General features: G+C 32.6%; 1 protein-coding gene across 1 annotated transcript; it reads right to left on the reverse strand.

Moving 5' to 3' along the window:
• Positions 1-4,266: 4,266 nt before the first annotated feature.
• Positions 4,267-7,130, reverse strand: LOC132170533 (gibberellin receptor GID1C). The gene is made up of 2 exons (XM_059581543.2): positions 6,812-7,130; positions 4,267-5,845 (listed from the first exon to the last, which is right to left on the reverse strand). Exons 1-2 carry the CDS (start codon positions 6,848-6,850, stop codon positions 4,853-4,855), a joined length of 1,032 nt encoding a protein of 343 aa, XP_059437526.1. The 5' UTR covers positions 6,851-7,130; the 3' UTR covers positions 4,267-4,852.
• Positions 7,131-16,294: the final 9,164 nt, after the last annotated feature.

Raw genomic sequence — 16,294 nt, forward strand, 5'->3', positions numbered from 1 at the left:
ATTGTTCTTTGAGAAATAATAAGAAAAGAAAAAATAAAGGTAAAAATGCATCCTTGAAAATTGGTCTAATCTAATGTAACATGCCATCATATGAATGACTATGAATTAGAGGCTGTGTTATCTTAAACTATATAAAATCCATACAGAGTCAGTACTTTGCATTGGATTATTGTTCCAAGTTTTAATGTCACAATTGGTTAGATATACTTATTGATGCTTTGTTTTTGGGTCAGTCTGATATGTATTCGCAATATGTAAGCGCAAATGCTATTACAATTTATTTGTTATTGATGAAAGTACATAGATTGCTGGGTTAGGCCTACAGTGACATTGTTCAAGCATATAATTACTTGGTTTTTAATTTCATGGAACTTAAAATTTGGAGAAAAATTAAACATAAAAAGAAATGGAGAAAAATCTTTATTTTTGCCAGTTGTTGATATGTATGCTTTTATGGGTTTTGTAATGCAATTTATGAGTCAGTGAGACAAAATTATGGTACTTTTTATCTAGGTCTGGTTTCTCTGTTTTTTCAGCTCAAAGTTAATCTTGGCAAAAGATTAACTAAACTACTATTACGCATTGATTATGTTATTCTGTGCTTGTAATCTTTTGTAATCTGAAAAGATTGTCTTTTGATTGGTGCTGCAACCATAATAGTGGATGGTGTTTTAACAGCTTTGTCAATGCGATCAACAATCAACTTTTTCCGAGTCTCATCCAACTATATGTAGATATGAAAAAAATTTGCTGTCAAACCATGCTTTCTCCAAGGTTATGTGTTACAATCCCTCTTTGCTTTGGACTTGATATGTCCATTCTCTCTGTCTCTCAAGTATTTGAGTTATAAGTAAGAGTCTTTAAATATAAGTTGTTTTATATTTGGTGTCTTTGAGTCGTCGGTAAGAGTTGAGGAGTCTTTGAAATTGTTTTGCAGTAGGAGTCAATTGCTACGGTTGTAAGTTTTATTTAAATCAAGTTTATGAATAAAACTGATTTAGAAAGAAGTTTATTTTCAAACTCTTGGTTTGAAGGAGGTTTTGGTTCCCTCTAAAAACTTGCCCTAAATTACCCTATTACAGACCTGATATTCAGGTTTGGAACATTATGTTGACATTCAGTCTAGGCTTTTTTCATTTCTCATATCCCTTCCTGCTTATTAAGTTGGGAAAAAAAGAGGAAGATGAAAAACCAACTTAACTTTACTCATTTCTTTCACTTCTCCCAAAAAAAAGTGAACCTTTTTGTTTCCTATTACCAAGCAGCTTTTCTCACATTTTTTTCCCAAATTAATCGCTTCTTATTATTATTTTTTTTTAAAAAAAAAAAACACTCAAAACAACTCTTTACAAAAGGCACTACTCTATATCCACTCTATTCCATGATAGGGAACCACGCCTTTATTAGGAAGGCTTTGCCTTTTTCTCTTAATAAATTATTATTAAAAAAAAAAAATGCCGTTTGTTTTGACTCCTTTTTGGGTCGTGGGCCATTCTTCAATACCAATCAATTGGTAGACATGAAGGCTGCAAGTATTCTGGAGATAAGAAATGCACAAGAATCCAATGGGTTTTCTGGTCCTTATTGTTGTAAACTTGTAATTTCTCTGTGCAGTAAATGAAAATGGCACTGTATTTTTTATTTTCTTCTTTAACAGACTTTTTTGGCAGTGCTTTTGGTTTCCTTTTTCTTTTATATTCAAATTCAGGGAAAGGAAAAGTGGGGGTTTCCTTGTTTTTCAAGATCATAATAATCCTGCTATTTTTGTCTCTTCTTAGAAGTTTAGGGCTTCACAGCTTGGTGGTATATATGGTACATGATGGTAGCTGCTATTTGAATTTCAGTATTTCTGTATTTCTGTATCTACCCTTATAAACACATTTATTTATTACATCAAAGAGAAGAAATAATTACAGGCATAGGCATCTGAATTCTGAATTGTTGTACTCAGACAGCTATACAAACAGATGACCAAGAAAGTTGTAAATTTAGTGTTTCTGCAGGATGCAATGAACTCGGTTTCTCAGAAATGTTGTCCCTTCTATTTCCTGTGTGTATTTACTTTCATTAGTAAAGGAACTTACTACAACAATGGTAGTACTGACAGATATACAAACCCTACCAAGATAAGATAGTAGTAAATTTAGTGTTCTTCACAAGGCTATGAACTCAGAAAATGTGTGTTGGTTTTTCCTAATAAGATAGAGATAAATGCAGCAAGTTTCCTTTCCCACTGTCACATTTATGCTTCATCTGTTTTCTGTTGGGGCATCATAAAGGCTTAAATTCATTACTATAAGATGTGGCTCAACTTCCTCTCAAAGTTCTACATTTTTCAATACTATTAATAGGCCTTCATACAGCTGGGGTTTTCTTCTTCTTCTTTTGTTGAAAAAAAAAAACACAAGTACTATAACAATCAATAAATACGGATACAAATTTAAAGAAGGAAGGATGAGAAAATTGTGAGATGGTTTCAGTCCATGCCTTAACAAGACAAGATAAGGAATTTTTAAATGGGCATTAATATTGTCATCAAGGATGGAAACAAGGGGGGGGACTGACAGCGATCATAGCCCTTCCCTTATATTTTAGGATTTTTTAACCTTATTGTAATGGCCCCCTTCAGAAAAACAAAAAAAAAAAACATTCAATACAGTTCGGCACCTTTAGAGTTAAGTTTCTCGTTCCGTCCCTGATTGTGATAAAAGATTAATATCAGCAAAAACTACGTAGATTGTAACCATGCAATCCTTATCAACAAAGGGGTTTATTTCTAAATCATTCTATTTTTATTTTTTTTTTGTTTTCTTTGTGTTGCATAGCTATTTTATGTATCATTGCCAAAGCATATATATATAGGGGGCTGAAAAAGTTGAATAAATAAGGCTGCATGTCTTTTTCACAAGCTTAGCTGTTGGTTACCATATACAAGTATTCTTTTTATCATTGTGAAAGCAAATCTCAACAGCTTAAAATGGTCAGTTCTCCTGTGGTCCCTTGGAAACATCCAAATCCCAACCACCACTGTATTGAGTGTTTCCCTTTCAAAGCAACCCAACTTTTGTATTTATCTGGCATCCCAAGCCCCAAATTACTCATTTTAAACAGGATTTTAAGGACTAACCAGGTTCAATCAATCTCCCTCAATGGCAATAAATAGACTTATCTCACTTTGTTTTCAATCATTCCCTCAGACTGTATTCATACCCTTTTTCTGTCAACTCTCCTTCTTTATCAAGGATTTCTACGTGAACAGCCACGAAACCACACCTTCTTCCCCCTTATTTTAGGTTTATATACACACTTCATGCTACATATATTTTACTCTCTTTTTCTAAACCCTAAAAGCACCTTCAACTTCATCATCTCTGTAGTTTTTATTTTTTATTTTTAATCTTTCTCTTGCAGCTGCAAATGAGTTATAACTAGTATTCACTATCAGCTCCACCCTAAACTTGGTATGGGTTCTTTTATGCTTGTTTAGTAAATGAATAAAGAAGATCTAAGTTTGACATACGGACTTGTTAACAAACAAGTCAAGCTTGAGCACGAGCAAAAATAGGTTTATTAGGTTTGCGTAAGTTGCAATTCATGTTTGTATGTCAAGTTTGGGACGTGTCGTGACGAGACATGAGTATAAAATTAACTAGGTCAACCATGACTCGACCCATTTAACTAATTGGGTCAAATTCCTTAACCCTAGCTTGACTCAACTTGGCTTTGCAGTCCTTTATTCTCGTAGCATCTTCCAAGCTCAAACTATTATAGTTTCTCATATTCAGCATTCCAAGAGAGAGTGAAGTGTATAGAAGCTTAGGAACCGAACTTCTTTCAAAAATTGCCAACTATTTGAGCTGCATGTTACTTGCGGGTAATCATCAAAACTTCCACAGATTCCTCTATAAAAGCACTAAAGGGGAAGGAAAGAAAAAAAAGAACCCTAGACAAAGCTTGAATTAACTCAGCTCTGTCATCTTTGCTTCATGTCCCGTAGTTTATTCACCCACACAACCACATAGCAACATTGGTATGGAATCTGCCAAACACATAATTCAGGTCTCTGTCACATTTGATCATGTATTCAGGGAATATAAATAGGAAAGCAACTCCAAGTCGAAGCATTGTCAATGTTTATAAAAGCATTTTATGTACAGTTGCCAAGTACACTGTCAAACATCAGCACAACGAAGAGAAAACAACCCAAAAATGGAAGTGAAGGACCAAAACAAAAAAGAAAAAAAGAAAAAAGAAAAAAGAAAAAAGGAAGGGAACAGCCAATAAGCAAACACTTTATATAAGCTAGAACATATGTACGAACATACAGGATCACAACAACATGGACATTTTTCTGCCCATGTTCTAAAATTAGAGAGAGATATATATATATATATAACTGACACTAGCGAGGCACCGATCCCAATTGATCGGCCACCAAATGTTACCCCCCACACTCTCGTCCTCCTCCTCTGCGTTGCTGGAAGGCATAATAATGGGTAATCTTAGATTTGGTGGGACTGCTAAACTTAGTCAGGTGGCTCTCCTGCCACCATGAAAACTGCATCAAACCAATACCATAGATGTCCAGACAATAGGATATCCACCACAAAAACATCCTGATCCAGCTACATGCTGAACCATACCTTCAGAACCCAACAATCAAGCCCAGCCATTCTTATACCAAGAAGAGAACCAGGCTCCAGGAAGCAGAGTCTGAGCGACGCCGATGAATAAAAAAGTAAGTAGAATTACTACACAATCTTTATATACTGCACACAACCTCCTAAGAACCCCAACTGGACAAGCATTTGTTACAAATGGCTGCCTGTAGGTAAAAAAAGTTAAAAGCTTATTAACAGTCAGAACTCACAAAGTTACTTATCTCACCCATGACAGTATAGAAGTGGTTGTTATTAGGCAACAAGTAAAAGCCAATTGTTGCCTGCTCCAGATACAGAAGTTTCACTTCTTGGCCAGCCTTCTCAAGTCCCTTGACATAAGCCAACTGCCAGTCCTGAACAAGGTCTAAACCAGCCACCACAACAAGGCTTTTTGGGAACTTAATTCCTTCAAGGATTTTACCCTTGGGACCAAATGGGTTACATGCTGGATGGTCTCTATCTTCCCCGTCAGGGAGAAATGCTTTCCAATACCAGTCTCGGTCTTGGATTGTGACAAAATATTTCCCGTCTAATCGCTTTTCAGATTCAGTCCTCTCTGGCCCACCAAACATTGGGTTGAGCAGTATATTGCCCAAAATTTCAATATCTGACTCTACTGCTCGTAAAGCAACATGATGTACAATGTTACCTCCAGAACTATCACCAGCCAAGTATATATGAACTTTTGAGTCCTTACTTTGAAGCCATGACCTTGAGTTAACCCACTCAAGAGCTCCCCATCCGTCATCATAAGCACATGGATACCTATTTTCAGGTGCACGGCGATAATTCACGGAGACCACAACAGCCTTACAAATGCCCACTAGTCGACGACAAAGAGTGTCATATATAGCACTGTTTGCAGAAGAGTGAGCAAAGCTTCCACCATGAAAGAAGATTATGACAGGGACAACCTCAGCGGTCATAGGCTTCTCAAGATCAACAATGTTTAACTGAGGTTCTCCATCTTGGGCTGGTCGATAGATCCGGCTAAGGAGGCTAGTACTACGGTCAATAATCACATCGAATGAGAAAACCCCATCAACCGGATTTGCATTTGCTGGTACTTTCCGATCAAGGAACTCCGCTAAGTGCCGGTTGAAAGTGCCATCAGGACGGCGAAGAAGATTGTAAGCCAACTTGAAGTTGGATATCAGGACCCATGTATTCAGAGGTACAACCATCTTTGTACAAAATAAAGTTGAAAAAAAAAATCAGAAAATTTCACAATTCAGCAAAACAGGTTACTATGAACAAAAATAGTAAAATATACCTAACTGCAAAAAATCCCATTCAATTTAATCTTAAAACGGAATATGCAAACAGTTTCTTTCATATACATGAAACAGATTTTCTTTCCTTCCTTTACATTTTTGTTTTTGGCAACAAAATGCAACTGATTCAGAAATCAACAATAACAGTAGGCACTAAAACCTAGAAAACCCGCAAATGAGCAGGAAATCGCTTCGACAATACCACAAAAACTTCAAATCAAAATTATGTGCCCCAGAAATTTAGCTAATACTCAACTTTCCAGACAAAATCATAAGCTGAACACCTGCACAAGAAACCACCTTGACCATTTGATCTTCACATCCAAGTGAAAACCAAAAGTTCAAAAACAAAACTTAATTAAAAAAAAAAAAAAAAATCCAGATTTTTATAAATAAAATCAGAAACCAAGGCACCCAAGTAATGAAGACATAAATGAATTAATGTAGAACAAAGACCCATTAGCTTATTCTTATTTGATATCAAAACCCGAGGAAGAACTGCCCCCAAACAGATGAAAATCAGCGAAAAAAATAATAATCCAACCTTCAAGAACAAACCACAACCCCGTAAACCAAATCCCAAGCATCAATCACTTTAAACAAACCCATTTCTTACCTCAAAGTCCCAAATAAAACTGCCCCAAACCCAAACTAAAACTAGCAAAATAGAAAGAAAAAAAGAACAGAAATCAACTTGCCAAGAACAAAATCACTAGTCCAGAAATCTAATACCTAGAACCCCCTTCCAAAAAAATAAATAAATAAAAACCATCAAAGAGCTTCCATATTTAAACACATAATCATCAAGAACTCTGACCAAACAAAACAGACGCAATCAAAATATTCAACAAATCAAATATAAATTCATTACAATACCTTGGACTCATTGAGGTTGACTTCATTACTCCCAGCCATCAAAACCGGTCCTTCAAAAAGAGCTAAGTAGAAGAACCTCAGGGAAAGACTCCAATTATAGATCCTTCCAGAGAATCAAAGAAACCCCACTTCACAAGTGCTCACAAATTCAAAAACCAAACACAAACAGGCACTTAATCTTATTTCCACTATCTTTCTCTATAAGAACACTTGCGTTAACCCATTATTCCAAGCAAACAGCCCCTAGTCCTACGCTTTCTTCTCTCCAAGATAATGTTAAATCTCGGTGCAATAAAACAGACACGAAGAGAGAGAGAGAGAGAGAGAGTGTGTGTGTGTGTGTGTGCGCGCGCGTGTGTGGAGGGGGGTGAATGATAATAACAGCGGGCGTACGTTAGCAAACATGTAAAGACAAATGCTAACGTACGACGGGGGCCAATGAGGACGAGAGAGACGACAAGCTGAGCGGCCGAAAGAAAACTGTGGTGTGGGACCCACCCATCTAAACTATAATTATTTTTACAGAAACTTTTCCTTTTTTTTTGTTTTTATGTTTTATTTCTGACGCATTAATTAAACTTTTTTTAAAAAAAAAAATATTTGTTTTATTTATTTATTTATTTATTTTTGGTTTTTGGAGACATAAATCGAAGAGTAAACGGAGACAACGCAGGAGCTTTCCGTGCGTGCGGCAGAAGCCAGGCCACGTGAGGACAAACGGAATCCGTCACAACGCGAAATGACTTTTGTACCCTCATTCGTAGCTTTATTCTACAAAAGTGCCCATGATAGGGAGAGCCTGTTTTGTTTGTAAGCTAGTGTTTTGTACTGTAACTGAGGAAATTGTCCTTGTCAATATATATATATATATATATATATAGAGAAAAAAAAACTATCACGTAACTCAAAGGCCATGCTTGTTTGTATTTTTGTTTTTCAAAATACTAACTTAATTTTTAGTTTTATACGACGATTCTCAATTTTTCACACTTTTTTTTTTTTATAAATTATTTTTAAAATTACCATTAAATTAAAATTTAATAAAAACGTAAATATATATATATATATGTCCCAAAACACGGTTATAAACATTTTCGTTATTATCGAACTCTCATTAACTCTTTTTAATTTAAAACAAAAACAATGTTATATATTACTATCTCATTTTTTTTTCACTTCACTTAATTAATATAACGCATTAACAATACTTGATAATTATAAAAAAAAAATAATAATAATAAAAAAAAAAAGTGTAGTATATAATATTAACTTTTACATAAAACTGAAAATACTATTGCTCAAATTAAAAAAATAATAATAAAAAAATAGAAAAAACATGTGCTGGTTACAGTTGGAAACTATGCAGCTGTTGGGTTTGTTTGTCAGACAGAAATAATAAAAAGTTTTGACCAGCACATTGGACGCATCTAAGCTGATATTAAGCTAATTTGGTCACCTATTAAATTGCATTTGGCGTGCATACTTTAATGAAACTCTACACAAGGAGTGACAGCCTGACAGCTCTTCACAAGCCTCATGAGGTGCCCTCATGCTACCCTGCTCTAATATTAATGCATGGATCCCACTCTTAAAAGTATCATATTTTTTACTATTATGGGTTAGGAATCTTATACATAGTGACCCCCTAATGATCCAACTTGTTTAACTTTCAAAACTTTTCTCTCAATTTTAAATTACTCATCAAAATCCTCTATCTTAGTGGTCGACTATTAGGGGCCCAATGATATTCCCATGTCAGATATGAGATACGAGTATAAACTTAATTAAACAGGTCAAACTCTTCAATTTTTAAAAAAAATAAAAAATAATCAGACACAATATAAAACAAGACCCCTTACGGGACAAGCCTAGATCTAAAACAAAGATACGATTAAGTGCTTTAGCATTCGTGTTAAACACATTTATATTGAATAATCATTAAACATTAGATAGTTTTGAGATCCACTTACTCGACTAGAAAGCAACTAAAACAAGTAACACAAAAAAAGAAAGCAAAAGATATCCCACATGATCTTTGATCGACCTAACCCCAATTGAGGTCTAATTATTTTGATAAAATCCAGCTTTGTGTGAGCTAGTGGCAAAGTGATTGAGTGATCAAGTAATAACAAAAATAAGTGACCAATATAATATTAATTAATCTAAACCCATTAACTTAAATTGTATGTTAAAGAGATATCAAACGTGTTATAACTATGCCTCACACAAACAACTATGATTCACTTCAATTCAATTATATGGATATCAAATAAAGTTCAAAATTTTCCAAGCCAAGTATGCTTAAGAAAATTCTCACCCATACAAACCCCCCCAAACATTCCCATTTGGAGAAAGAGCATAGCAAGCATCATTTAAAGAGGGAATAATGCAATTTAATAGATTATTGCATAATGTTATACAAATTGATATGACAGTGAAAATTAACCATTGAATTTACAGTTGTAAAAAAATAAAAAAATAAAAAATAATTAATTTTTACCAATCAATCATCTCAAATTATATGACTTTCATATGCCAGTTTAATGAAAATTAGCATTGCTCTTTTACGACGATTATAGTAGCTGCCTTACAACACATCTAATCGGACAATATTAAAGCATGACAAATGTGCTCCTTATGCATGGTTCTTTCTTTCTTTCTTTTCCTATTAAGTACAAAGTACAATTCCATTGATGGAAAGATGTTCATTTTGCTGATCACCTTGTCATTGCTAGTTTTAAGCAACTCATTTTCAATTCATGTAAACTCTCCCTCTCTTTCTCTAAATAAATGTCATAAAATTCCAAACATCTCAAGCTTGGGCTAAAATCAAGTAATTGATCTGAAAATTTTAAAAAATCAAGAAATAATTACCAATGAAACATTTGAAGTATTCAATAAATAGCCTTTTTTTTTTCAGTCATTGACAAAAAAAAAAAAAAAAAACTTAAAATAAGTCACATCAGACAGTATGAAATTGGTGCGAAGAATGACGTTACTCTATAGTTTTATTATTGTTTAATTTTTAGAATCCATTTATTAAATAATGTTGAAATGGGGTTAATTTGTTCACAAAATCTTAAAAGATACTTTAAAAATAGAACTTATTAAGGTAATAAATAAATGTATTTAACCCTTAATTGTATACTGGAGAGAGGGGGGGTGTATTGAAATATGGACACGTGTTACGAATTGAGGTTTCTGATCCAACACAAAGTGGTCCCCGTTGTCCCGTCAGAGGGGGAGATCGACAATACCGAAAATGGGCAAAGGCTATGATGATCATTGCTCTGCTGTCTTCGAACTCACACAAGCTAGATATTCTTTAGCATTGGGACCCACGGAAACGTACGTTTGTTCTCGCCACGTGTTTCAACCTCAACCGTACATCACGGCCCATGGATTTTGATGAACCTTTTCAAGCGTTGGAGCCCACGAAAGAGGATTGGGTGGAGCTTTGTATAGTGTACAGATACGTGTCAACCGCTCGTGCGTTTTTTGATAGGGAAAACCAAGATTTGGTATTTCTTATGGAAAGTACGGATTCGTACTCTGTTAAAGGTATAGCGAAAGCCCCAAATCCCTGGGTTTAGTGAAGTTTGAGTTTATTACTTTCGAATAGTCTATCTTTCTTTTCTCTTTTTTTTTTTTTAGGTATCTTTTTATATTACTGGTGTGACGTGTCAATCTTCATCCATATTTCAATCCCCTTTTATTTAAAAAAAAAAAAAAAAAAAATTCACAGACCAATGAGCACTGTAATTTTTTTTTTAAGAAAAAAATTCACTTTACACCTTTAATTTTTAGGTGCTTTTTAATTTGAACCATAAAATTTAAAAATTAACAATGTACTCTCCTAATGTTTAAAAAAAATTTAATTTAAACATTTTGTTATTAATTTTCATTAAATTGGACGAAAATTAAAAAAAGAGTAATTACGTAATTTCATAGATTTTTGTTCAATTTGACGGAAATTAGTAACGGGATGTTTAAATTGAAATTTTTTGAAATATTAGAGAGGTACATTGCCAATTTTAAAACTTTGGGGTTCAAATTTAAAAATTCTTGAAATTTCAAGGGTAAAGTGGATTTTTTTTTTTATATATATATAATTTGTTGATAGAATAATGTTATAAATTATATTTTTATCTTATAGCTAATATGATAGTTGGTTGAATCTGACACATCATCCCTAGGAGATAGCTCAATCAGTTGGGATTACTCCTAATGAAGCGAAATTCACTAGCCCGAACCTCACTCTCCCTCTTGTACGGACATGTAAGAAAAAAAAAAAAAAAAAAACTGACACATCAGTATTGTAAAATAATTATGATAAATGTTACAGTTCTTTCTGATCCTATGTAAATATTGTTTTTTAAAAACAAATATGAGGGACCAGTAAAATCAGGACAACACTAAAAAAAAAAAAAAACGTAATGTAAAAACATGATTTCTAATATTATGAATTGATACGTATAAATAAATTATATATAAAAAAAAAAAAAAATGATGATGAGTCTACTATTTTTCATATTGTAAAAATTAATAAAGCACCAAACTAGAAAAATAAAAATAAAAAATAGAAAATAAAATAAAAATAGGCAGAGTCATACAGCTGCACCTCGGCAGCCCTATTGTCTTATGCGAAGGTGGATATGGTTATGCCACGCCATCCACCTCCTTGAAGGACTCCTTTTGGGTCACATCATAAATGCCAGACGCACTTGCAAGGTAATTTGATCCTAGTCAAAAGGCAGAAAAATATATATTATTCATAGATTATGTAATAAATCAAACCAACCCAAAGATAATTAATAAACCCTAATAATCTCTACTTTCTTCAAGTTTAATTATTCTATTTTATTCTCAAATTAAATAAAACTTATCATTCCCCACTCAAATCTTAGCTAAATCAATCAACTAAAAGGAAAAGCTCAAAATCAAGAATAAAGTAACCCCATTTAAAGCATCTCCATTCTCCAATAATATCAACATATTCTCTTAAAAATTTACATGAATTTTTACTCTTGTAAGATTCTTAATATAACAGTAAAAATTAGCACTTAATTTTTGTTTATAAGTACTAATTAACCCAAAGATAATCGTATAACAACATATTAAATAGCATTGCTTATAAAAATTTACTTGGGTTTTTACTCTTGTAAGATTCCAAATATAACTATATATATATTTTATAATTTAATTTGAAAAAAAAAAAAAAGAGTAATGATAAACATGAGTGATGAAGCAAACAAAGCATTTGGCATCTAGTTGTGATGTCACTTTCGATGAACATCGGCATCAAAGGGCTGCTTTGGGGGTGGGGAGCTTTACTATTATCATTGCAGCCGAGAGTGGGGTTTGGAAGCATTGGCGTTAGGTCAACAACTAGGAACAGTTGTTCGATTCTTGTGCATTATCCATCCCATTGCTTCATGCCAAAACTCACTAGAAATGTTAAGGGTTTATATATATATATATATATAAATTAATAATTTGATTTATAAATTTATGTAGAATCTCACGAATTTAATGATTGCTCTATTGAATTTATAAGAAAATATGAACAAAATATAAAGAACTTATTGACTTATAGCATTTTCCGTCCCTTAATAACCCCTCACCTTCTCTCTGGGTGTGTGGTGTCTGTGTGTATGGACCAAAATTCTACACATCATCCCTTCTCCTTTTGCTTTCATTTCTTTTGGCTTCTTCTGTGCCTTTCTCTTTCTCCCTTTAACCTTCTTCTCTTTCTCTCTCCCTTTATTCATGACTTCATTTGCCTGTGACAAATATGCCGGTCTTCATTCATGGAATGAGAACCATGTTTTTGTTTTTTTTTTAGTATCGAATGAGACTTCTTATTATGCCTCCAATTTGGGCCCAAAAATTGCTTCAAGGTTTGAAGTCTATCCCATTAGTTAGCTAAAGAGTATTTACCTCCTACTCAACAAATATTTAGTTAAAATTTAACTAAATAACATTTTTTTTCTTCCTATTGTAACTATATTTTTTCAAAGCAACTATATCCGACTCAACATTTTAACTACCTACTTTTATTTTTCTCATTTAAAATATTAAGAAAAACTTCACTTAATATTCCTAAACTACCACACATTTTGAAAAAATATCCAAAATTTTAAAAACTCTCAATTTCACCCCCATAAACTTTTAATTTGATGTAATGCACCCCATTTGTCAATTTTAAACATTAAAAGTGATAAAATGACCTTTATAACCTCTAATTTTTTTATATACAATTTTAAATTTACCCTTAATTTCAAATTAACATTTAAAAAAAAAAATTAAAGGGTAATTTGGTCTTTTAATCATTTTCGTTAGGGGTTAACTGCTGAATCAGATGGATGGTGGATAATTTAATCAAATTGAAAGTTTAAAGGGTTAAATTGAAAGTTTTTAAAATTTGGAGGGTCATCTCAAAACCCGTAATAGTTTAAGGATATAAAATGGAGTTTCCCCAAAATATTATTTCTTTATTTACTTTTACTATTTCCAAGATGAGAAGAGTATCATATTAATTTTTTATTAATATAAATTACACTTTGTTGGCTAGTCCAATCTAAGTACTCTTACAAATTTCCATATGGACTACATAACTTACATTAATGTTACAGTACATTTAGGTTCCGTTTGTTATAATTTTTACATTTCTTTTGAAAATAAAAATATTAACAAACAATTTAAATACAAAACACTCTAAAAAATATAAAACAAAATTTAACTTTTATGTCATATTATAATATTTTTTTTAATAAAAACAAAAAATACCCCAAAATTTATCTTTTATTCATTATTAGTCATTGTTCCATTTTCCTTCCTTCTGTCATTTTTTTTTTAAAAATTTTATGAGTAGCTTTAGATTTGGCCAATTACTATAAAGTCATGTGACAATTTAAATTAGTAAAATAATTCAAAAAAAAAAAAATATTTTGATAACCAATATTTTGTTTGCTTAATTATTTTACTAATTATTAACTGTCACATAAATTTATAAATGACTTTGTAGTAAAAGTTACGAGTAGTGATTAAGAGAACACTAGCATGCATGAACAGTGTGCACGCCTATGTTTATATATATATATATATATATATATATATATATATATGTGTGTGTGTGTGTGTGTGTGTGTGTGTGAACACTGGTATGCACATTGTTCATGCACGCTATTGTTCTCTCAATCACTATTCAAAAGTTATAATACCCGTAGAACCACTCATTTACTTAAGAAAATATTCGAGGTATATTTATAGACGAATGTAACAATTTATAATTGATAAAATAATTTTTTTTAAAAAGCGATAAGAAATATTTTTATCTTAAGTGTTTCATTCAATTATGATGAGCACATACTATTTTAAATAACTTTTTTTATAAAAGTTCAAATATTCCTAACACCACTCATTAACTTATATTCAAGCATAGCATCATTGACTTGTATCAAGCATGACTGAAGCAAATAATTGTTTTTCCTGTCTTGATAATTTAATTAAGAAAAATGTCCACATTGACGAAGTCAAAAATATTATATTTATGGGTTCTAAAATTGTATTGTTTAATGATTAGGAGACAATTATGATTAAGCTATATTTGTTGCTTTCACCTTGGTTGAGGAATTTATCTGACATCCACACATGTGACACTCGGAACCTCTAAAGTCTAACCTGACCTATAATGTTTTTTTTTTTTTAGTGACCGACCTATGCTATGATATTAACCCAATAATGAGTGTCAGATTTTTCAATATTAAATTAATACAACAAATGATAGTAGGGCAATTTATATTACAATACTTCTCATTCACAAAAGTTCATTATATTAAATGGCTGCAAAAGTGACACTTGGAAGGTTCGATTATCGACGGGTTGTAAGAAGGCTGCCTACCAAATTGGCAAGAGGGCCGGCGGTCTATGGCCAAGGGGCCAATGACCCGCAACTAGGGTTTGGTGACCTGAGCGCATTCTTGTCAAAATACAACTCCCAACAACTGATTCCCTACGCTAACTCATCCAACAACATGTCACAGATTACTGACGAAAATTTTTGAAACATTTTGGGGGCATTTGTTCATGTATGCATAATTGACCCTACTATCACTTTGCCAAAGTTCTCTCATGCCTCACAAAAACGGACTTGAGCGTCAATACTCTTGACGGGTTCACCACCAACGAGCCCTCTAACCTATTTCGAGTGGCATGCAATCACTCTACTAGCAACACTTGTTATTATGAGGTTCGCCCACTTGTAGAAAGTGGGCATGCTTCAAAGAAGAAACATCCAGTTTGATGGTTTCATTGAGGGGGCACAAGCCTGAAACCTCATATTTCCACAAAAAGGATTGAAATGAGAATGTTGTCCATTGAAAGAGAAAAGGAGCTGTAAATGGGATCTCCTTGATGGGCTCTTTTAGCTTAGGAATCTTTGCTGCCGAGTGCGTAGTTGCTGGATCTCACTATGGAAAGGAATTTGGAATGGCTTGATTTGACCAAGGAAAACTTGAACATCCATGTCACGTGTCTTCTCCATGGGCCCAACTCTATGGCCCATTTATTATTATTATTATTATTATTATTATTAGTAGAAAATTTTACATATTCTTTTCAAATTAATAGATAATTCTCAATGTTTTTATAAATTGAAGCAATGTCCCTTCAAAGTACCAAAAATTTACAAAATATTCTTACAAAATTTTTAGAAAAAAAAAATAAACTTAAGGCTTCTTTCATTGTAATTTGTATTTTCTTCTTTTTGGTGGGGGAAGAGACCTAACGCTAACAGCAGTTGAATGGAACTATATACATAAAGCGAAAAGATGAGAATGGCTGAACTGAAACAAGGTGCTACTTCACCATCCCTACAGGTCCCAGCATAAACAAATATAATAATTATAAAGGAAAAATGCATATACCCATCTATCAAGTAATTTGCAATGTTTTTCCAAATTTTAAATTTAATTAATGTACTTTCAAACTATCAAAAAATGTCAACGTACCCCTTTTATCTTTCAAAAAAGACAAAAATATCTTAAAAAAAATTTAAAATAGCAAAAATATCCTTATAAATTTCAAGGTGGCCATGGTGAAGACAGTTGCTGTGAGTTCACCATTTTTAAAAAATTTTAGATGTTGCTATCATTTAGTTTCAAATTGATTGTCAGAAAAAAAAAAAAAAAAAAACCGATTACCCTCAGTGCACAATTCATTATCACCATCTAATTAAAAATTTATTATTATTTTTGTTCTTCATTTAATAAAATAATAGCCTAAGACCCAATTTATTTCAAAAAAATACAAAATAGCATTTTAATATTTTTGATAGTTTAGTGTTTTTCTCTAAAAGTCACTTGTATTGGGCTTATGAGTTGTGGGTTTCACAGTGGCATGGAGGTTTGAAGAAGGTCCAGAAACCAAATCCAGCCCATATTGAAAACATTTCCAGAAAACCAACACAAAAGGTTGATAAAT

The sequence above is a fragment of the Corylus avellana genome, chromosome 1 (genome assembly GCF_965113065.1).
Source record: "Corylus avellana chromosome 1, dhCorAvel1.hap1.2, whole genome shotgun sequence".
In the NCBI taxonomy this organism is placed as follows: Eukaryota; Viridiplantae; Streptophyta; class Magnoliopsida; order Fagales; family Betulaceae; genus Corylus; species Corylus avellana.

Bases quoted from the DNA above. Each gene is read 5' to 3' on its own strand.
- LOC132170533 (XM_059581543.2), bottom strand. From the start codon at position 6,850: ATGGCTGGGAGTAATGAAGTCAACCTCAATGAGTCCAAG. The intron at 5,846-6,811 runs GTATTGTAATGA...TTTTGTACAAAG, and splicing joins TCAACCTCAATGAGTCCAAG to ATGGTTGTACCTCTGAATAC.